The 24,209-nt window shown below is 43.2% G+C and overlaps 1 protein-coding gene across 1 annotated transcript in view; it reads left to right on the forward strand.

Annotated features, from left to right (window-relative positions):
* Positions 1-24,209, forward strand: part of SLC25A24 (solute carrier family 25 member 24) — a 220,045-nt gene that overhangs the window by 156,132 nt on the left and 39,704 nt on the right. The window contains exons 8-9 of the mRNA XM_069641872.1: positions 7,179-7,346; positions 18,916-19,066. Coding sequence (XP_069497973.1) covers positions 7,179-7,346; positions 18,916-19,066 — 319 coding nt within the window. The remainder of the gene's footprint in view (positions 1-7,178; positions 7,347-18,915; positions 19,067-24,209) is intronic.

Consider the following 24,209-nt stretch of genomic DNA (forward strand, 5'->3'; position numbering starts at 1 on the left):
ATCCTCAACTTCCCCACTGGACGGTGAGGGAAAGAAGCTGGATGCCATGGGACGAGTCATCTCGTCGGTGGCGACGACGATTAAGGCAGCCAATGCCCTAGCGATTGTGGCCCGCTACGACAGGGAATTGTGGTACAAGATCGCTCCCCTGTCGGACTTCCTCCCGGACGATAAGAGGGCAGAGGCCCTGGCGATCCTACAGGAGGGTGAGGTGGTGTTGGACCACGCCATAACTGTGGCCACGGACATTGCCAACACCGGTTTCCGCCAGTTGAGCAACGGCGTTTGCCTTCGATGGTGGGGGTGGCTCAAGGCAACGGATTTACACCAGGACATGCAAGCCAAGGTTTTGGACATGCCCTTCGACGGGAACAATCTGTTTGGAAAGACTGTGGATGAGTCGCTACAGGCCATCAAGACCATCACGGAGACTGCTCGGGCCTTGAGAGTTCTGCGTCGGCCACCCTTTCGGAACTCCGCAGGCAAGCAAGTTGCCTCCAAAGAATTCGGCGGCGGCTCTTCGGCTTACCGTCAGGCGGCCCGCTCCTCGTCGCAAGAAGCCTACAGGGGACGAGGCAAGTCAGGTGGATCTCGCCGGCATCGCCAGGGAGGCCAAGGCGGCAAGGCTGCTTCCAAGCAAGACTGAACCGGCCGCTGCGTCGGGCCCCCACCGAAGCACCCCAGTGGGAGGCTGGCTGACAAAGTTAGTCAGCGTGTGGGAATCCATCTCCACCAACCGTTGGGTGCTGGAAGCTCTGGCCCACAGGCACACACTGGAATTTCTAAAGAAGTGCCCCTGAATTCTGCCCGTGGCCAGGAAGGAAAATCACATCCCTCAACTGCTGTTAGAGGTAAGGGCGATGCTCAAGAAAAGAGCCATCAAGCTCGTCCTAAAGAGGCTCCAGGTCCGGGGCTCCGGAGTATACTCAAGATGCTTCCTCGTCAGAAAGAAGACAGAAGGTTGGCGTCCCATCCTGGACTTGCGTCGGCTAAACAAATGCATCAAGGCACAGAAGGTCCGGATGGTCACCCTCCAGCACGTGCTGGGACAGCTGGAGGAAGGCGACTTCCTAGCGTCGTTGGATCTGGAGCATGCATACTTTCACATCCCCATCTTAAAAGGACACTGAATGTTTTTCAGGTTCGTAGTCCAAGGGCGGCACTATTAGTTCAAGGCCCTCCCATTCGGATTGAAGTACCACCAGTGGCGGCGTGGCTGCACCTGCAGGGGATCCACGTCTACCCCTACCTGGACGACTGGCTCATCCGAGCAGGGACAAGGGAACTCGCCGTCGAACACACGGCAAAGACCGTCCGGCTGCTCACGGACCTGGGATTCTCCATCAACTTCCCCAAATCCCACCTGGTTCCATCGCAGGTTGCGCTGTTTCTGGGAGCCAAACTCGATACAGTAGCGCAGTTGGCCTCGCCGTCAGAGGAAAGAACGCAGGCCATCCTGGGCAAGGTACAGCGTCTGCTGGCCACGGACGTGGCCAGAGTGAGGTCCATCAAGTCCCTTCTCGTGATGATGTCCTCTTGCATCTATCTGGTGCGCCTGTGCAGGCTTGGATGCGTCCTCTGCAGGAGTTCCTCGACGCCCATTGGACACAAGTGACAGACAGCTTCGAGGACAAGATCTTGCTCAACAAAGTATTCCGCCAGGCAATTCGATGGTGGGGCACCTGCGCGCATCTCACCGCGGGCACAGACTTTTAGACCCCAGAATACCAGGTGACGGTGACGACAGATGCCTCCCTGGAGGGGTGGGGAGCGCACACCAGAGATCTTCACGCGAGAGGCCTGTGGCTGAGGCCACTCCCCATAAACATACTGGAGCTCCGAGCAGTGTTCTGGGCCCTCAAGTCATTCCTCCCGTCCCTCAAGGGCAAGGTGGTGAGGATCTTCACCGACAACACCACCACGATATTCTACATCTGGAAGCAGGGAGGAACCAGATTCCCAGCCCTATCCAAGGAGGCCCAGGATCTGTGGCACTGGGCCGTTGCCCAGGGGATGTTTCTGGTGCCTTTTCATCTAGCGGGGATAAAAACCATTGCCGCTCAGCAGGGAGCTGCGCTCTTGCCACGAGTGGGAACTAAGCCAGGATCAACTGGATCAACTCTTCCGGCGATGGGGCAAACCCCAAATCGACCTGTTTGCGACGGCGACGAACTAAGTGCCAGAGGTTCGCCAGCAGGTTCCTCCAGCCGAGGAGCATGGGCGATGCTTTCTCGTTCCCCTGGGACGGCCTGTTCCTGTATGCGTTCCCGCCGTTGCCATTGCTGCTCAGGCTCTTCAACCAACTCAAGAGGTCCCGGTGCAGGATGATCCTCGTCGCACCGAGGTGGCCGAGACAGATATGGTTCCCGGACCTTCTGGACTTGTCAGCGTCCCCACCAGTCAAACTGTCGACGGACGCAGATCTTCTTCTCTCCAGAGAAGCAGGCGCCATTCTTCATCACGACCCAGAGTCTCTGAACTTGCAGGCCTGGCTCCTGCCGCATTAGAGTTTGGAGGGTACGATATCCCGGCTGACTGCAGAGAGGTTCTTGCAAAGGCCAGGGCGTCCTCAACTCTCAAGTGCTACGGACACAAGTGGAAGAGGTTCTCTGTCTTGTGCCGTGCACAGAAGATTAACCCTCTACGGATTACAGCCCCTCAAGTGCTACCGTACTTACTGTTACTGGCCAATGCTGGACTAGCTCACGCTTCCATCAAGATGCATCTGGCAGCGATTTCCTGATACACCAGAACTGCAGGACGGTCGTCCCTGTGGTCTCATCGCCTGGTGAAGGAGTTTATGAAAGGACTGTTCCGATCGTTCCCGCCGGTGAAGGCTCCAGCCCCGGCATGAGAACTCAACGTGGTGCTGACAAGGCTCATGGGCCCGCCATTCAAGCCCTTGCATTCGGCTCCATTGAAGTTTCTGTCGTGGAAGACAGCGTTCCTTGTGGCCATCACCTCTGCACGACACGTGGGAGAGATTCAGGCCCTTTCCTGCAAGCCTCCATACTTGACTTTCCACGTGACGAGGGTGGTGCTGAGGACGCACCCCTGCTTCATGCCCAAGGTGCCGTCGGACTTCCATCTCAACGAGCCCTTGGTGTTACCAGTCTTTTTCCCGTCGCCTTCGTCGCCGGCCGAGAGGACTTTGCACTCGCTGGATGTAGCTAGAGTGCTGAAGTTCTACATGGACTGAACGAAGAGTTTTCGGAAGACATCACAGCTGTTTGTGAACTTCGGACCTGTGAACCAAGGGAAGGCTCTCTCGAAGGCTTCCATTTCCAGATGCTCTCTGGCTGCATCATGCACTGTCAACGGTTGGCAAACCAACCGTTGCCCGGCTGTCCGAGAGCCCATTCGACCAGAGCTATTGCTGCTACCACGGCGTTCTCGTCTGGTGTGACCCTGCTGGACATCTGCAGGGCTGCTACGTAGAGGTCGACGCACACCTTCACGAGATTCTACTGCGTCGACCAGGATTCCAGGGAGGAGTCCAGAGTCGGCCAGGCAGTGCTGCGCAACCTGTTCGCTTAAGGTGAGCCTGGTGAGGAGGTAAGAGATGCTTAATGTTGAGTTTAATGTAATGCTTAATGTTCAGCCTTGCCACCTCCCGTGGTTGTGCATGCGTGTACTGCTATGTATTCTTATATTCATGAGCATCTGAATCCATACCAGAGCACATGCTGGAGAAGGAACAAGTGACTTACTGGTAACTGTTGTTCTCCAGCATGGGTCTGTCATGTATTCACATGCGAACCCTCCCTCCGTCCCCTCTGCAGCTCTTCACTTGGTCATACTGCCACTTTACGTGCTACCAAATTTGACGGTGGCTGCCGAGGGCGGGGCTTTGGGAGAGGGCAGTCATTGGCTGGGGGCAGTATGACCCATAGACCAGTGATTGGTTACTACTAAGAAAGACAGATCAGAAACGAAACTGATACTGATTTTTTTGTTTACTGAGGATTCCCAGCCTGACGACGGGGAATATTCCTGAGCATGTGAATCCATGCCAGACCCATGCTGGAGAACAACAGTTACAGGTAAGTAACATGTTCCTTTCTTGACTTTTGTACTGTTCTACTGTTCTGTTTGGGCTCTCTAATTCTCGTCTTGCTCCTCTTAGATCAGTTTTTAATTCTACTATTCGTCTACTGTGTCTTCTCACTTATCAGGGTTCTATTTCTTCGTCTCTTGCAGCACTCAACTGGCTGCCCTTTCATTCTCAAATAAAATTAAATTTTCACTGTCTTGTTTTAAAGTCTCTCCATGGTCTTGCCCCTAGCTACCTTGCTGCACTAATATCTTTTTACATTCCCTCTTGCTCTCTTCGGTCTAATTCTCAGTTCTGACTTTTAGTTCCTCGTCCTCCCTGTGCTCAGTCTCTTTTTCGATCTTTTGACCTTCTTGCCCCCCTTCAGTGGAATGCTCTTCCATTTTTTCTTCGTTCTATCTTTGTCTACTCTCTCTTCCGTGGTTCTTTAAAATCTCATATACTTCAACATTCCTGAGTGATTGTTTTCTGGACCTAATTGCTTATTCACTTTTTATTGTACCGTTACTCGTATTTATGTTCAATGCTTTGGCTTAAGGCGCTTTAATAAAAGACAAATAAAATACAAATCCAGACATTCACCTGTTTGCAACACTGGAGAACGCACAATGCCCAGACTACACCTCCAGTATCCCCAACATTTTTTAAAGTGGAAAGGTCTCTAGATCAAATGGTCAGGGAGATTTGCTTATCCCCCCCACCCCCCTCGATCCCCCGATTTCCAGCTCACCTCTTCAACAGGATAATTCACAAAATGTACCAGGAACAAATCACACTGATCTAATAGCACCAATGTGGGCATGTCAGTTATGGTTCTCGCATCTCATGAAGATGTCACTTTGCCCTCCAATGAATCTGCTCTGCCCCTACAACATCCTATCCGAAGATCAAGGGACAACACTGCACCCAAGCCCTAAAACTCTCAACCTAGCAGCCTGGTCCTGAGGTCATAGTGTTCTGGCATCTTCAGCTGCCTCAAAGATGTATGGACATTTCCTAAAGAGGCACGTAAACCAAATACCAGACATTATTTCAATAAAAGGAAAGGCTTTGACATTTTGTGTGGTACTCGTAACATCAACCCTCTTAGAATTTCTGAGAAAATGTGTCGAAATGAGAAGGTGAAATTACATCTGAAGAGGGCGATCAAAGTTCCTAAATGTAGTCTTTGGTGACAGATGCATTCAATTAGATAGATTCAAATAGAAAACATTTTCAACCTTTAAATTTATGCAACAGTACATCAGATTAATCTCATTACATTTTATGTCCTAAATTTTGAAAAATTCTTTGTCAAAGGGGGTCTGCCATGTGATAATCAAACTGAGACGAGGAGGCTTCATAGCATAGCACAGCATAGCATAGGGATTCTAGGAACAGATGGGAGAACCACCATCAACGTTCTAGTTGTCCTTCAATAATTAAAAACCGTCTGAGAATATGAAGAGAAGGAGTACAAAGCAAAAAGCTAAGCAGTAGCAGCAGCCGCAGCAATAGTCGGACATGGAGCAGCAGTAGTCGGTGCTGAAGAAGCAGTGACAGTCGATTGCAAAGGGCTAGCCGAAGACAACGTGATAGAATGTGAGAAGAATCTAATCGATCTGCAACCTCTAACGAAGGTGGGAGACCGGTATCTGAATGCAGAAAGCTTTCAGTCAGACCGGACCACAACCTCTGAGAAGGGAATCAGACCGGTACCTGAATGTGGAAGGTGTTTGCAAGGGAAGTTTTGCTGACTAGTCGACACACTGGTGCGAAGAAGTGCAGCGGGGCATTCTGGGTTCTGTGAGCACTGAGCCAGACATGAATACCACATCTTATGCAGGTAAAGTGCTAAACAGATATTTGCCTGCAGAGGAGGGTTCCCGGGACTGGAGGGAACAGCGCTTATCTGCTGGTGGCAATAAAGGAAACCTTTAATTGTAAAACCTGTATTTGCTACGTGAGAACTGACTGGTATCTTTGGGCTGGAGAGTGACCCAAACTATCGAAGGATGATGAAAGATTGAAGCGGCACCCTGGCAACCTAGACAGTTGGCAGCAAAATGCCTCTTCATCGTAGTGTGAAAGTGGGGTGGAGACCAGGGATACTAGGCAGGCGAGTAAACCAGTATACCATGAAGGCAACCAATGAAAGCTGGGAATATCACTTCACCAAACTATGAAAGAACCAGGCAAATACCCATAAAACCAAGTGGCAAGAATAACCACGAATCTTCTTCCTCGTGGCAGTCTTTTGCCACTAAGGGAGACGAAAAGAAGGCAGAGATGAGAAGAAAAAATCAGGATCTTAGACTCATGCAGGCAGAGAGTTGACAACTCTGCTGAGAGAAGGACAGGCTATTGATGTACACACACACACTGGAGAATGACCAGGGAAAGAAAACCAATTTCTTGCTCTTAACCTTATGGAACTTTGCTCTTTTTGATGCTGCCTTTTTACTTTATATTATGTTTAGCTGTGAGGAAAAGATCAGAATTTGGACACAGGATGGACAACTTTACTTTGGATATTCTAACACAGACACAGTTTAGTTGAGACTGGGAAAACTCTGTAAGGCCAAGTTAGAACCTTTCTCCAGCCCCCGTTTTTTGTTGTTAAATAAGTCTTTGCCAAACACCATACTACCTTTGTGTCTGAATCTTACTCCTACACTCTCACAACACTTTTAACATAAGCATGCACACATAATGAGCTCCCTATCTTGATTGGCAGCTGATCTAGTCTAAATTCCATCCATTAATCTAGAATAATTAATCAGATCAGTGGTCCGCCCAGAAAGGTAAGTGTTATGTAATGATGCCAGCACGCTGAGATTCTTCTTCAATGGATTGATTGTTCAGGTTACACAACAAACACTGGATGCTTGCATATCCACAACTCTCCCGGAACCCTAGAGCAGTACAGCACTTCACTGGAATGCCTTGGCCATATCATTCTGTCTCAAGCACCTTGCAGGATTACGTCGGAGCACTGCAGTAAGTAGATAGATCAAATAGCGCAGAGAACACAATCAGTGATCGAAGTTGCAGCTTTTATTATTAACATTCTTGTAACCGCTTTCGAGTGTGTACATGTCATTTGCTAAAATAGTTTCTCTTTTGCCCTTTCTCATAATATTAGGTTTTGAAGACGCGACTGGCTGTTGGCAAGACCGGACAATACAGTGGAATGTTTGACTGTGCCAAGAAGATTTTAAAAAAAGAAGGCGTGAAAGCGTTTTATAAGGGATATGTGCCAAACATATTGGGTATACTCCCCTATGCTGGCATTGACCTGGCTATATATGAGGTGAGCATCAGTTACAGATTTGGTAAAGGCAGTGGGGATCCCTATTGGGTGGAATGTCAGGAAGATATACATTATTGTACAGTTTGACTCCTGGGAGTGTTTTTGTGCCAGGCAAGTGTGCATTGCTGCATAATCGATTGATGGCTACAATTGTCAAATTAAATGTTTTTTTTATGACATAAAATCATAGGTTTGCCAATTCCATCAAAAGAACAGTTAGCTTAGTTAACATAATGTGTTTTAAGGAAATAAATGAAAATGCAAATATAAAATGATAGAATTTGTAGCATACTAGTTATGTCAATGCCTTTTACCATAAGCTCTGTATTCTGATGTAATTTGCCAAAGAGCCTTTTATAGTGTTTAAAATGAACTTAAAGGAGTGTGGAGCGAAGTAAATTACCTTCCTGAAGTAAAACAAAGGAGATTAATGAAACAATGAGATGTCTTAAATGGCATCTTAAATGGCACTTTAGCAGGTCCATATTATGCATAAGCTTTCTCTTTTGATGTATCTGTATTGTATTAATCATTTTCCATGGTTTTTGTTAACTGGGGCTTTTAAAAAGTGGTTCCATATTAGACACAGTATAAGTTACTGATGTGATTTGTTAGGCGGAAACCTGTGCAGTTCCCTCTGGGACCACTGCAAAAGATTTAGGACTACAGGTGTTTGGCAGTAAACCCACTTGGTAGCAGTCTGTACCACACAGATTCACTTGGTAGCTGTGGCTGAGCAGTCAGACTTCCCTCAAGAAGAGTTAGGCGGTATGTGGAGTATACAAAATAGGGCAATTTACACAGTAGAACAAGCAAACACGGAACAAGGCTTCGGTGTAAAAATATATAGTTATTTATTTATAAAAACACATCTTTGAAAACACACTAGCACTAATACGGTAAACACTTCAAGTACAATTACTATTAGAAAAATCAATCCCCCTAACAATAGTTCGACAAGTCTAGGTTCAACGGCACCACTTATTTGCAGACAGAGGTGAATGCTTTAACCTAGATGGCACTCTAGTATTCGTTAGGATGGGAGAGAAAAAGGCAGGGTATGAAATCAACTCGGTACCAACACTTTTACAAACAAATGCAAGGCAGGGTCTACTGTAGATCGCAAAGTCAGAGGCCAGGCCCACTCGGAGAGAGGCAAGGCGATATGTCCCAAAAAGTATCAAAGTGGAAATGCACTTCAAGTCTTTGTTGTAAATTGTTATGGAAAGATTGGACCAGTTCAGAATAGAAAGTTGAGAAAGCTTGGAGGCGACCCAATGGAGAGGTGAGGATTAAGACACCTCGCTCTATCCGGCAGAAAGGGAAGCCAGGCGGACACGGTACCTTGTTTGTGGAGAGACAGCTCCAGCGGGGGCAGTTGTTCCTGGTGGTGGATGCACGTCAGGTCTTTGCCAAGAGAAGAGATGATCTCATTGTCGAAGGAAAGTTGAAGATCGTTGCACCACCAGGGAAGAGACCAGCCGCGGAGTGCTCTGTCACAAGGCACCACCTTTTGGTCGCGGTACCGGGGTAGTGGCTATCCGGTTGCCAGGGTGCTCTGCACGGGCAATTCGACCACTGCGTCCTGGAACGAAGAAAAAGCAAAGGAGACTGGTTGTTCCCACCAGTCAGGGGAAGAGACTCTCCGGCGGGGAGATCTCCTCTGTCGTCGGGAAGTGGTGAGTCGGTTCAGCAGGGCTCCACCGGAGATGTCGTCGTTGCAGGTCGGCTCAGCTTTACCCTCGTCGGATTCCTAGGTCCTGTGGCGACTTCTGAAGATCCAGTCCCAAAAGCCCTGCTTTTATGAAGAAAACCAAAGGAGAAATGGACACCTTTGCACACCTAAATATATCTAGACACTTGTGTACGTTTTTTTTATATATATTGTGTTTATGTAACGTTATCTAAAGTCAAGGTGCGGGGGAGAAAAATAGCAACCCTGGCATATGGGTTGAAGGAAATATGAGAACAGAATAAGTTTCCCTATTGGGGAACTCCCGTCCCCTGCACACTATCTGGGGCTTATGGAGCCAAAGTTTTCAAAGAGTATCTGATATAAATATTTAGTATGGTTTTTGGTTAGACTTATACCATTCGTTAATTGAAGCAGGTGTTTTTTTGCCTAACATAGTTAGAACATAGAGACAGTCGTAGATTAAATATTCACTTAAGTACAAAAGACAACTTGTGACTTGATCTTTAGTTCAGGATTTATTGGTCCAAACCGGATTGCCCAACGCGTTTCGAGAGCTATTCGCTTCTTCAGGGGCTATATGCAATTCAAAACTTTAAATCTATTAAGAAAAAGTTAAACAATGTTCTAGATTAGTTGAATAATTGATATTCATAATTTACATTCAATTGCAATATTCATTTTTACAAGAAGATATTCATTAGATAATAGAAAACATCATTATTTACAATTCCAGTATAAGCATTGATTATCGTGTCTACCTACGACCAACTTTATGTAAAGATAACCAACTCTTTGTGAAACGGTGGGAACAAATCCTTAACAAATGTTCCTTAGATCTAATTCTTCTGACCATTGAAGAATTAGCGAAATCCTTGTCTACAATTAAAGAAGAGATTGAAGATCTGGCACAACAATTGTCCAAACTCAAATCAGCGGAAGACCTAAGCAACATCTTGGACACAAATAGAAAACTTGACAGATATAAGAAAGAGATCGAACAAAGAAAAATCAGAAAATTCCGGGTGACACATTAGATTACGCCCGTGACATTGTGTATACATGGCAAGAATTCTACAATAATCAAAGACCTGCACCTACAAGACCACCAAGACCAACGGAACCAGCAGACAATACTGAAAGCAGTGACATCACAAGTGGGGGAAACAAACCCAGACCCCAGACCCCTTCCACAGGCCGAACTGCCCCGACCACTGAGACAGAAGCGCCAGCATCAACACACCCAAGCACAGCACCTACACCAACTCCCGAAATTCCTTTTTTAGGAGGAGGAAGGCCCGAAAAGGGCAAAAGAAAACAAAGAACGAAGAACAAATAACGGAAACAATTGTATTTAACATCTCATCTAAACAATTAACAAAAACTCAAATAGATACCCCAAATTTGGGCCGATCTTTCGTTCCAACTAACAATACTACAATGTTTGAAGAAGAAGTCAATCTGTTCAAACTTATAAGAAAAATGGAACTGAAAGTATTCTTCGATTCACTTCCAGAAACAGCAGAAAAAAGGAAAACATGTAACTATTTGGAACTAAGAAACAAGAGCTCTTTCCATCCCCATATCAATCATCCTATAATCAATCTCAAAACTACGAAAGACCTCAGACGAATCAAATACTCTTCCAACAACAGAATGAATATCATAAAACATCAACTCAAAATAATTAAAGAATTAGCAGAAGACCCATGAATGACACTTCAACCAGCAGACAAAGGGGGAGCTCTAGTACTAATGGATACTGAATTCTACAACAAAGGATTTTTGAACTTACTAAATGACCAAAGCACCTACCTAGTTTGGGACTCTGACCCAATATTATCCATCAAAGAAATAGTCAAGAAAACCATCTTGAAATGGATTGGATCACAGATCAGACCAGTGACTTTCTTATCAACAAATTTCCAGTCACACCTGTTTTTTACTCATTACCAAAAATCCACAAAAACAAGATGAATCCTCCTTTCAGACCAATAGTAGCAGGAACCGAAAGCATATGCCACCCACTGGCAATTTATCTAGACCGAGCGCTACAACCTTTGATGCAAAAAACTTCTACATACCCGAAAGACACTGCTCATTTCTTAAGACTACTTAAAGAAATGGAAATAGATGACCCATGAGTGATTCTATTTACCCTAGATGTAAATAGTCTATACACATCCATTCCCCATAATCAGGGGATAGAGGCACTTGAATGGTTTCTTTTGAACCACCACAACATCCTGTTTCATAAAGTATTTGCCATAGAGTTGATAAACATTATCCTCTATAACAACTACTTCCGATATGAAGGCAAATATTACCTACAAACATCAGGGACATCTATGGGGTCAGCAGTAGCCCCTGCTTACGCAAATATTTTTATGTTTCACTTGGAGCAAACACGAATACTGAATAAAGAACCATGGAAAAACAAAATTATCTGCTGGAAACGCTACATAGATGACATCTTTGGGATTTGGCAGGGGACTCGAGAAGAACTTCAACAATTCTTTGATTACCTAAATAAATGTCACAAAGGAATTACCTTTACCTTGGAAATCGGCCAACCAAATATACATTTTTTGGATGTTAACATTACGAGAATGGGCACTGATCTGGTTACCAACATCTACAGAAAGCCTACAGATACAAACAACACGCTCCAGTTTGGGAGTTTTCATCCGACACACTTAAAGGATAACCTTCCTTATAGCCAATTACCCAGATTTAAAAGGATCACGTCAGACACCAGCAATCTCCAGAATGAATATGAAGATATGAAACAAAGATTCAAAAACCGAGGATTCCAAGATGAAATACTAGACAAAGCAAGCCAAAGAACAGTACAGATATCTCGAACTAAACTTCTAGAGGAACAACCCAAAAAAACGACAAGACTAATTCATACTCTGAAATTCTCTAGTCAGAGCTTTCAGTTAAAATTGGGACTTCATTAAATCAGATGCGAATTTGAATCGACTGTTCCCCGAACCACCAATGCTTGCTTATAAGAGAGGAAAAAACCTCGGACTCTCATCAGAGCGGAAAGACCCAAAAAATCTGCCCAAACGACATTGAGGAAACCAAAAAACCGGTACATATCCATGCTTGAATTGTCAGCATTGTGCTAACATCATATAAGGTGACCACATAAGACACCCCAGCAGTGGTAAAAAAATTATTCTGAATGATTTTGCGACCTGTGACAGCAAAAACTTGATTTACACACTCCGATGCCCCTGTGGGAAATATTATGTGGGCAAAACAATCCGAAAGGCAAAGGAACGCTGGACGGAACATAAATCCAACATCAGGACATGCAATACCAAATCACCGGTATACAGACACTTCAAAGAGAATGGACATAACATTACCCAACTTAGATGGGCAATCCTGGAATTAATCCACCCCCTTCCAAGAGGTGGAGACCTAGCCAAAAGACTATCCCAAAGGGAACTATTCTGGATACATAAACGTGATGCTTAATCACCCCACGGGCTCAATGAGGAATACTATTTAGGACCCTATCTATAAAACCTTTTTTTGCAAACCCTTCTTTTGCAAAATCTTCCTCTTAACATCATGTTGAGTTTCCTACTACAGGACGCTGCCTAGAAATGTATAAAAGCATCAAAAGAAATGTACAAGAATTGTACCAGTTTTAGTTACAACTAAGATGAAACTAGACATTCTTTCATGTCCAAACAAAGAGACTGTGAACTCTGAATGAGGCAGCTGAATAATTACAAATATGTGTCAATTTTGCACCTTGTTTGTTACCTGCCCTGTCTACCATTATTCGCTAAGCGGACCATACCCCTCCTTTTCTTTAAAAATATCACAGTAAAAATATCTGACGAAAGGTTTAATTTCTGTCTTCATTCCTCAAATTACATGTTTACTCTACATGATGCTCCCACATTTCCCAATAAATTCTGTTTGAGTTTACTGCATCGCTATATGGCTCTCCTCTCCTCAAGACAAAGCTACTACAACTAACTTCTTCATATCTAAGAGTTGGTCCTCTTCATCTAAGAGTTGTATCTCAGCAGACCATGTCCGCCATTTTTTACCTTCATTTTTTACCTTTGTTTTTAATGTTCATGTATTATACACCACGGTATTAAGATATTAATCTATTATTTTGTTTTGTTAAATCCTTTCTCAACGTCACGCACCCGTCTTTGTTTACATTTGTGACGTCATGCATGCACGCCACGTGATGACGTCATGTTTACATTATCCACAAATACGGCCATCTTGTAGCTAGGACTCCTACTCTGTATTTCCTAGCGTACGGAGCCGGACGGTACTTGTTTCCAGTCGAGTCATACAGTCAGAAACCTGTAAGTATGCTGACAATGGCCCTCAGCCAGAACTTTTTTTACCTTAAGAGAATCTTTTAGATCCTAACTGGGTTTCTTCGATTTCCCAGATTATTGAAAAAAGCCACACCGGCATTTCTCTCCTCCTTATCTGTGGATACTACGGTAACGTAGCAGTATGCCTACAGACCTTGAGCACGACCATCTTTCCCACATCTCTAGAGATTGAACTCCATTAAGTAAGTTCATTATGTATCCCCATTAGTGAACATCTCAGTTTAGATTGTTTGTGTATTTAATTATACCAATATACTGACTGGTCCATAACTTTATTTTACACAGGCTAAAACACTGTATTGACTCATGATGAAACTGTCGATGTGAAATATTTTACAGACCCATAATCATGGATCATCCTTCTTATTCTAATGTTTAAAACATAAAAAACAGGGTAAGCCAACCACTATTCCTTACCACCTTGACATCTCATGTTGAAATGATAAAATATGTAATTAGGAATTACTCTGTCGTTCTTTCTGAAAATGGCGATTAACTAGTGCTTTCTCTTTCTGTTACTTTAATATTAGCCAAAAAAACCATTGGGTTTCAATGAACAAAATCCTTTTTTCCCATAAGAATTATGGACACCTCTTTTGGTTTTATATGGTTTTAATTTCCCAAATTGAGAACATATCTGACAGTGGGATCACTGTTACACGATAATCAATGCTTATACTGGAATTGTAAATAATGATGTTTTCTATTATCTAATGAATATCTTCTTGTAAAAATGAATATTGCAATTGAATGTAAATTATGAATATCAATTATTCAACTAATCTAGAACATTGTTTAACTTTTTCTTAATAGATTTAAAGTTTTGAATTGCATATAGCCCCTGAAGAAGAGAATAACTCTCGAAACGCGTTGGTCAATCCTGTTTTGGACAAATAAATCCTGAACTAAAGATCAAGTCACAAGTTGTCTTTTGTACTTAAGTGAATATTTAATCTACGACTGTCTCTATGTTCTAACTATGTTAGGCAAAAAAAACACCTGCTTCAATTAACGCATGGTATAAGTCTAACCAAAAACCATACTAAATATTCATATCAGATACTCTTTGAAAACTTTGGCTCCATAAGCCCCAGATAGTGTGCAGGGGACGGGAGTTCCCTAATGGGGAACTTATTCTGTTCTCATTTATGCAGAAAACCATTCATTCAGCCTAGCTGTCAATCAAAACACGCGAAGTGGTGAGCGGGGTGGCTCACCACTTGGGCCAATCACACCAGAGTGCGACTTGAGTTGGCAAGGCAACTCAGTCCAGGGTGCCTAAACCCCCTCCCACACCCCCTGTGGTACCCAGACAGAATGGCACCACTTTGGAGGGCCTCTGTACAGAAGCCCGCCAAAAGTGGAACAAAGGGCTCAACCTTTGGTTTAGGAGTCACAGAGACGAACACAGACGCCATTTTAAAAACCGAGTTCTGGCAGAAAATACCAACCGATAGATTTGTTTAAGACAAATAAACCGGTGGTATGTTAGAGATTAACGAGAAAAAGTATCAACCTCCAACAATGGGAAGAATCCCATAGGGTTATATTCGGGGTCGAATATAACAAGTAGTTTCCACTGCCACCAGCCAAAACTCGACGAGGGGGGACGGGACAGTGCCCCCTCGAATAACAGACCCAGGGGTAATCGAATTACCCCTACCAGTACGTCCACAATAGGATGGTTTGCACTAGTTCTGTTAGTAAATTTAGGTCTAGTAAAGCCAATGGTGACTTTACATGCCCGGGGAGACAGTAGTCAGTCCCCGGGTATGGAGTCTATGATGGAGGTCCGCTAGGACGCCCCTGTACTACGGCACGGAGGGTGCGGTGTAACACACATAGAAAAACATATGAGACCCTATGGAGTAAAAGACCCCATAGCCCCTGGAACACATTGATTTTCAAAGGAATTAACCACATACATGTCCAAGAGTGGGAAAAAGAGTCTCACTCTTAGCAGGTTGGAAAAAAACAAACTCCAGAAATCCAGCAAAGCTGCTGGAGGTCTCGCTAGGTTAGGAAATTCAGCCTAAACAGAGAATTCTCCCTAACATGGTTCACAACTGTTCACATGTGCGATGAGTCTGAATGCATACCTTATAATTACATAGCAAGCATCACGCACTACTGCGGACCGCATGTCAAATCAGCTTTCAACCGCCCAACACTTTGTGATGATACTCTATGTTAAACACAGGGTATAGAATTTCCTGAAGAGACCTTGGTTAAATGCTTTTTCTGTGGCAAGATGGATTGATGGCTTGCCCATATCTTTATGGGGAATTAAAGTGATCTTCCTGCTACTGGATCACACTTGGTCGATCCTCAGTTCCAAATTGAGGAACTCGCTGACGTTTGAAGGGTGCATACCGTGAATAGATGAAAAAAACATACGCAGCTGCCTCTAAATCTACAATTGAATTTAAGTAGTGCCTTATTCATATCGCTAATTCAAGTTTTTAATTAATCTGTGTAAGCCCTGCTAAAGTTTACTAAGCGTCAGCCTAAATAATGACAACATTAAATGCAAAGGTTTTAAACAACATGGAGGAGGTTTTCGCTAATCTCAATTAAAATTGCCAAGCCTGTATTAAATGCAGAATAATGCTCTTTGTATTTGGAACATGTGCATTGTGTGCTTAGGTGCTCTTAACAGTCACTTAGAAATGTTGTAAAAAGTCAAATATGGTCAACTAAAAGAAGTACATTTCCCTGAAAAAGAAACTTAAGCTCATGGGATATGATTTTGATGAAAAACTTAAAAATGTGCTATATTGCCTCCCTGCCTCTTCCCCTATCCTCCACCTGCTGCCATGGTAAACCCCAGTGTCTTCGTGGGTTCTCTTTGTGAAGAGAACATTCATGAAATCCCTGCTATATTTTTTACAGGTGTTTGATACAGAGGCAATGTTTTGTAGGAACTCAAACTAAATGTTACTATAACTTCACACTTCAGTTATTTGTGTCTATGTACAACCTACTATGTCTATGTACAACCTACCATCCTTTATCACTGTTGTTTCATACATATCTGGTTTGTGTGTGCGCAGCAAATTTTGCTGCCAACCACAACATATCATTTTAATGTGCTTCTTTTCTAAACACAGTTCTAATAGTGAAAAATTATTTTCAACTGGACATTGGTGACATCCTGTACGACCTTACTAATTATGTCAATGCACTGATTATAGGTCTTGTGTTTTGATCTGTGACCTCACATGGAGTAGGAATATGTGCATTTTAGGTGGTGCGATGTGGTTACATAGCTAACCAGAGGTAGTTGATTTTTATAATTTTTTAGATTTTCATTGACACAATATTCACCCGTGAGGTGGGGGGACATGACCGCCTTGCAACAGAGCCGTGTGCAGGTATTACCCCACCATGGGGGTTGTATAACTATTCACACACCAGTATATTGTCCCGGGTGCCAAAAGTATAGTTCTAAAAAAAGATCAGCAACCATTACACAGGTTAACTTAAACACTCCAAAATATTCTGCTATTTTGCCTTCGACTTCAATTGAAGGCCATTGCGGGAAGATGTGGGCCAGCTTGGCAAGCAGTGAGCACATCTGGGCGTGGACAGATGAAAGGAGGCTAGGTGGGTGCAGGGGAAGGGAGGGACGATGAGTGGGAAGTTTGGGGTTTAGGAGGGACGACTGTGGAAAGGGCTAGAGGTTCCCGGCAAAAGGAAGGCAAGGTGGTGGCTTCCCACTGCTCAGGAGGCTCGGAAAGCGGGCCGATACATGAGGCTTGCATTCTGAGCTCCCTGATTGTTTGCAAGCCTCATCTACATCACTTCCTAGGGGCTGACAATGTCAGTGTTTATTATTTTATTTTTTTGCTCTAGTTAATATCACTTCTTGGTAGAAAACCGGATCTTCTTCTTAGCAAGGATTTTTGGAGGAAATGTGTTTGGTTTTTTGATGATATACTTTGATTATTATCCCTGGCACTATGCCCAATACCTATAACTGCAGTGCCCAGAATGACCAATATCTCTGGCACAGTGCATGTGTTATGCGCTTACACTTTGTGGCGTTGTGACAATGTTTAGCCCATGTACATCATGGTCTCACACGATCTCACGTTTTGCCACTCTGGATTTGTCTGTGAAAAAGCAAAGTTACATTTGCTAATTTCTTTTCCTCCAGCAAGGTCATTTTTCACATGTCATGGCTAAACTCTTTCCCCCTAAATGGCCAGAACATCTGATGCGCTGCTATGAAGGCATTGGCCAGATCACACCCGGCACTCTGTGTCTTTTGTGATCTGCTCTCGCTTTGGTCCCATAATGCCCTGCTTTATTGGCAGCAGGAGCTATTCCGCCAGATTCTCCCACTTTCAAGTTTGTCTTGGCGGGAAAGGTAAGTACATATAGTTTTGTTTTTTAGTAAAACATATTATTTTAAAAAGGAGAATGATCTCCTCGTTTACGATAATGAAATTGATAAAATAGAACTAAAAACTCAATTTTGAGACAGGCTTACATTACCCTGATGCCTTACTAGTGACTTGCATTCTGAAGTTGTGGAAGGACCGATTTGCCAATTGACCACAAGGCCCAGTGAAAGTTAGGGAGGTTGACCAGGGTATGCTGGAGGCAGCCACATAGAATAAAAAAATAAAGGGACCTGGTCGTTCCCTATGGTCCTCCAGGTAAGTATACATGAACAAAAAACAGAATATGGACCGATAGGTTCAAAGATAACCAGAATCTTTTATGACTTTTTCAAAATAATCCTTTGATATGGTATTTATTTCACATAACAGAAAATGTTAGGTATTTAGTTATATATCAATAATGCTCTAAAAATAGGCTCGACCTTACAAGACTTTTCCCATCATTCCATTCATACTTCATTCATACAAGTCATCTTCTTACTCATACTATTTCAACAAACATGGGTGTTCATTCTACCCAACATAGAAATGGTTCATAATGTCAAGTCCAACACTCTTCTGTCTTCTAGATGTGACCCTCCTATTCTTATTATAGAGAGTTTTCTTATCGTCTACACGTGTTTCGGTTGTGATGTGATGGGGGCGTGCACAGTTTAGCCCCAACAGTTCTAGCCAACCTTCCTCAGGACGAGATACAACACTCCAGTCCGTGTGGTATCTTGATAGGATTCGTGAGCCTTTCAATCTAAAAGAATTACAGAATAGGGATACTAATTACATCTCTCAACTAAACCTGTTATCTTCATAATGTACTGACACTTAATGTCCTGTTATCTTTGAACCTATCGGTCCATATTCTGTTTTTTGTTTAGGCAGCCACATAGATACAGCAGTCAAGCAGTGGGCAGATTAAATTGACCGGCCTGTCCCTTTTTTTTAAATGGTCGGGTTGTATGTTTCTATATTTTTAGTGCTTGAGATACAGGTATATAGGGCATAATTAATTCATTAAAATGATGCAGCCATGGTTGCAGTTGTTATGTTTGCTGAAACATTTCATATCATCCTTTTCTCCTCAGACGCTTAAAAATGCTTGGTTGAACAAGTATGCGAAAGAATCTGCTAATCCTGGTATTCTGGTGTTACTAGCATGTGGAACGATCTCCAGTACCTGTGGTCAGCTAGCAAGTTACCCTCTCGCTCTCATTAGAACACGGATGCAAGCCCAAGGTAAGTGGGGCTTCTGCTCCGGACAGCAAAGAAAATGTATTGATAATGATATTCACCACGCCCACAGATGGGCTTTCTTTTATGATGGATGGGCAACTTAAGTATGGCATGTGAATTCTGTGCGCTATGTACCCCATCTATTTTTATTCTTGCTTGATTCCTCATCCTTCTGCACTTACATTTCTGCTCTTTCTTGACACTGCCCTTGCTTATGGACAATGGTTCAGCAGTTCCTGGATAAACCTACTGGTGCTGGTTTTGGGGGAATACCCGGTTACATACCACAACAAGCCTCCATGCGTCCACGCACTGCTTGACCACGCCGATCACACAACCACAACTAAGTTCACAATTGGTCTGAATAAATGTATAAGGACCTATAAAGAGAAAGGCGTATTGCTGGTGGACGGCACAGAGTTATTTGAATAGAATACAATTCATAATGATCTAAAATTATCTAGTGTGTGGTGGATATCATCTGTTTTGAGATTTAAATATTACATTTATTGACACATACAGGTACAGTGTCTATGTATACCATGTGCAGCTTGGATCTATAAGTTCAAATAAGTAACACTAAAAGCAACATATAAGGAGCTTCTATAGACTCAAATCGCAATACAGATCATTAGAGCTCCCTAAACGTTTGAGTTTGATTTAGTTGACCAATGTACTGTTTTGGAAGCCATTGCGGTACTAATGTTAATTCCTGCTCTCTATTTTGTTATTTCCACATTTCATTGTATGTTGGAAGGCAGGCCAGAAATGGCCAATGTACAAACAGTCAGTAGTGATTTTGGACTGGTTGAAATGGTGTCCAGTCAAAGTTTCGAAAAAATAGTTTAGACAGGTAAAAGTTTCGACACAAAAAGTGCCAAAAACAAAAGTTTTTAATCTTTTTTTAAAAATGGTAACAGGTTTATTTTAATTTGCTATAGTTAAATAGTGTTTAAAAAAAAAAACCCATAAAAATAATTCAAAACTTTTTTTTCCGACATTTTTGTGTCGGAAGTTTCACCATTCGAAACTTTGACTGTCAAAAAATGTACTATGAACCGTTGAAACCATTCCCTAGACAGGTCAATACACATACTGTGTATTATGACATGGGTGTTTGTCAGTATTTGTGGCCATCCTGATTGGGTGGCAACTAAAACCTGTGTGTGAATGCCCCTGTGTGTGATTGGGACACTAGCATTGGTTAACCTGTGTATGTCTAAGGGTGTCCCTAACCCTGCCTTGCTGGTTCCATTCAAAGATTTCTGCAGGTTTCACCTATCTGCTGGAGGATATTGCTATGGAGGTGATGCCATCAAACCTGTGGGACCAGGTTTGTGTCTCATACAGCTCCAGTTATGGTTTTACGTTTTTGGATATTCTTCAGAGGCTGTCTTTGTGCTCCCTGTCTACTTCCTCACTGAGTGGGCTAGGTCTGTTTCAGGGCAATTTTAGTCACAGCCTTCCCAAATTACTCCCTTTTGTGGTGAGCTTTGGGATTGAAAGCCGCAGTCAGCCGGAAGGCTTGTGGGACACCACTAATCCTACTGTTTGTGCCATCTCGTGGGTATCCTCCACGGTTTGCTTTGTGGGACTGTTTTCTGCTGGCTTGTCTGCCCTTCTTTGCCCTTTGAGACATCAGTATCTTCTTATTCCGATACCTCTTCTTGGCATGATCATTACCATTGTTTCCACTCGAAGGAAATCAGATTGTTGTTTTTTTGGGTTGTTGGAGTTTATTTTATTTATATTTATATAGCGTGCAGACAGCCCAGGGGCATTGTGGTGCTGTTACTTGCAGGAACTTAGTTACAGGGGGTACAGGATTGGTAGCAGTCGTTGGCACATTATGATTGCTACAAACAGATTAGTCATTACAGCTCATGCATCTTTGCTTATTACATTACAGACAGTTTATTGGCAAACATGATGCTGCGAGAGACCTTATGTGAAGAGGACGGTTTGCATAGCTTTCCGGAAGGCAATGAGGGAGGGCTCACCTCGGATTGTGGGAGGTAGGGTATTCCAGTGTGATGGTGCGAGATAAGGGAAGCTGGCTCCAGCTCTGGCTCTTTTTACTAGTGGCACACAGAGCATGTTGGTATATGGTGACCTGGTTGGCCTTGTGGAGGAGACGGGGTGGATTCTTTGTGAGGGGTAAACCAGGACGGTGAGGTGGATGCACCTGTGGGTCAGTGTCAGAGCTTTGAGGATGATTCTTTCCCTTATTGGTAGCCAGGGGGCTAGTTTTCTGGCCTCAGAGATGTGTTCTCTTTTTGTGATACCTTGGGCAGCGCGGAGGGCATTGTTCTGTATGATTTGCGTTGGTCCAGGGTTAAGTCCTTGGGTGACCGGATCCTGCAACCCAACCTGAAAAACAAGAAACTTCACTGGGTATTTTCTATGTTTCTGGTCCTTGTTATCTGGGAAATGCCACTCTGAGTACTTGTCTGTCGGCACTGGGATGGCGGGTTATTCAAAATTCTCACACTCTGGGACCCTACAGGTTCATGATCTTTGGTTTCCGCAGGCCCCCTTTCAAACACACCTTTCCATTAACTTGCATTGGCATGAATCCTGCTATGTTTACTTACTTTCTGGGGCGCCTATGTTTCAAATCCCGGACTGGAACTCTTCTTGAGAGGCTGCTCCGACGTCCCCAGGAGTAGTTTGCTGCACCTCTGCAATATAAGTTAAACTTACCTGACTTTTCCTCATAACCTGTGGCATTGCTAACAGACTTTGTCCCATTAGTTCCTATGTGGAACCTTTGAATTTACCTAAATCTCTAAAAATTACTGTAATAGTACCTTTACTTGGACATTTTTTCTGGGTCGACCTTGGGCTTTAGGACTTTTAGGCCAAACAACTCTCATTTTAGCATTTATTTACTTGGCATTCCACTCCTGTCTATTGAAAAGGCCAAGTTACAATACTGCTGGTTATTGATGTATCTATTTTCAAGGTGTTTAATAAGAGCGTAGGGCCCCTGTATTGTTGGCCTAATCTAAACTTGCCTTTGGAGGCCCTCTTGGCTGGGTTCTAAAGCATTAACCATCTCTCCTCCATATATGCCCTGTATTTAATTTATGGTGTCCATTTGAGCCATTCATATGAAGTACCAGAGGGCTAGAAATTACTGTTAATATTTTCTGCATTGGTATTTTGGGTCCAGACCATAACTATGTGAATGCATTATTCTACCGTGCCTAGAGTTCGATTTTCTTTCCACCCCTTAGCCTTTTATTGTGCCTACCCCAAGGTAGTGGGCAACACTTATAGTTTGAGTGCATTGAGTATTAAGTGACCATTATTGGTTTTATATCTAGACTGTGTTATTGCTATATGTTATGTTTAACTCAAAGTATGTGTGTAACCTAATATAGATTATTTGTCTAATTTGATATAAAAGTGTATATTTTTCTGTATTTCAGCTTTGTGTATTCTTTTGGGGAAACTGGGGATTAACTGTACTTCACTACCAGCACCCCTACCTGAGTTAAGCAGGACTACTCTGCCACAACTGCCATTAATGAGTGATCTGATCTTTTCCTTTTGGTTGGATCCCTGTTTTGCCTTAGACTAGATAGTTTCACACCTCTCGCCAGAGGGCTATGGAAAAATCTCCCTAACAAATTAATGCTTGTTTTCGGGTGTGGGTAACGTTGGAGGAGAGATTTTAAGGCAGATGGGAGAAGGTATACAAACAAGCCTTCTTTCAGTTGTGCTGCGCTCATATGGCAGGGTGTACAGTAAATTGATGGTCTCTACATCCTGGCTGCCAGTGTGCCTATAAACACCAAAGGGACAGAGCTTTAAATATATAAAGCAAGGGGTAGAAAAGGGCCCGTAACCACACTGCCATTCGTTCTCATGGGATATTACACAAGATCTGCTAAATCATAATAACTCTGTTCCGATTGCCGTGCCCCTCAGTATCCCAATGCAAGGGAGAATTACAGGCTTCCTTCTTACATGGAAGGAGATGACTGATGATTGATATAATGTGGCGCCATATTTGACACCTACCATTTTAAACATTTAATTTACTTGGATATTAAAATATCTAGCAGCACTTAAAGCATTCTAGAACTTGATAAAAGACCTCCCGTTAGTAAATTATGCCATGACTATACAAAATGGAAATATCTTCCTCAATATTTGGAAGAGGATTTAAAGCATCAAAATTACCTTGCCACAATCTGCTATATTTAACCATGATAACATTGCCTCTTATTGAAACTATTCAAATCCTTTTTGTGGGATCAAATGCAGCAAGTTTAAAACTCCAATTTCAATTCCTAATGGGGTGGTTCATACGGAAAGGCTTCAGTCTTTGAACAAACATAAGTGCCATTGTGTTTTTTCTTTTAAATTGTTCAGTCTTCTGACTATAGCCACAAAATAGGCATGGCAAGTCTCAGTTACTATGTACGTCTCACAATCTCCCCGACGCATTTGGATATGTTCCCCCTTGATGAATACACTGACACATACCCACCTTCTATCTTGAACACATTGAAGGAATGTGACCACTGTACTTGATATGAGTGATAACCTTCTTTTTCATTGTGACGAATGACTACTGCCCCGCAAGAGTACAAAGATGAGGAGTGGCTAAACCACCTACTCAGCCCCTCACAATTCTACAAAACAACATTGATCCCAATCGTAAATGGGCATGGGAAGACTATACTCTTAGAAGGGGTGAGAATGTGATAAAGTAATTGTAAGGAAGGCATGGTATCAAACAGTGAAGACAGACACAAGTAATCACAGTTCAAGGGTGTTTATTGAACTTCAATGGGTTGGTTAAAGACCGACCTAATCCTAAATCCAAAGATGGGAGCAAGCTACAACCATCAAATAATAACACAGTCCTAGTGGAGGCTTTGTCAAAATAAAAAAGGCCTATACTAATAAACCTATTGCCAGTCCTTCTAAATACAAAATGGTGTGGGATAACAATAATAATTTTAGCATTTATATAGCGCTACGAACCCTCGGGTATCTGAACGCTGCTTATTATTACCCATGGTGTGTGATGCTCATTTATCGACCTCGGAAGGATGAAAGGCTGAGTTTGGCCCTGCCGGGAACCTGCATCAGCAGGCTCTGCACAGATGTCAAAGTGAGCGCTCCACTC

Source organism: Ambystoma mexicanum, chromosome 1q, assembly GCF_040938575.1.
Source record: "Ambystoma mexicanum isolate Mex_15411 chromosome 1q, UKY_AmexF1_1, whole genome shotgun sequence".
In the NCBI taxonomy this organism is placed as follows: domain Eukaryota; kingdom Metazoa; phylum Chordata; class Amphibia; order Caudata; family Ambystomatidae; genus Ambystoma; species Ambystoma mexicanum.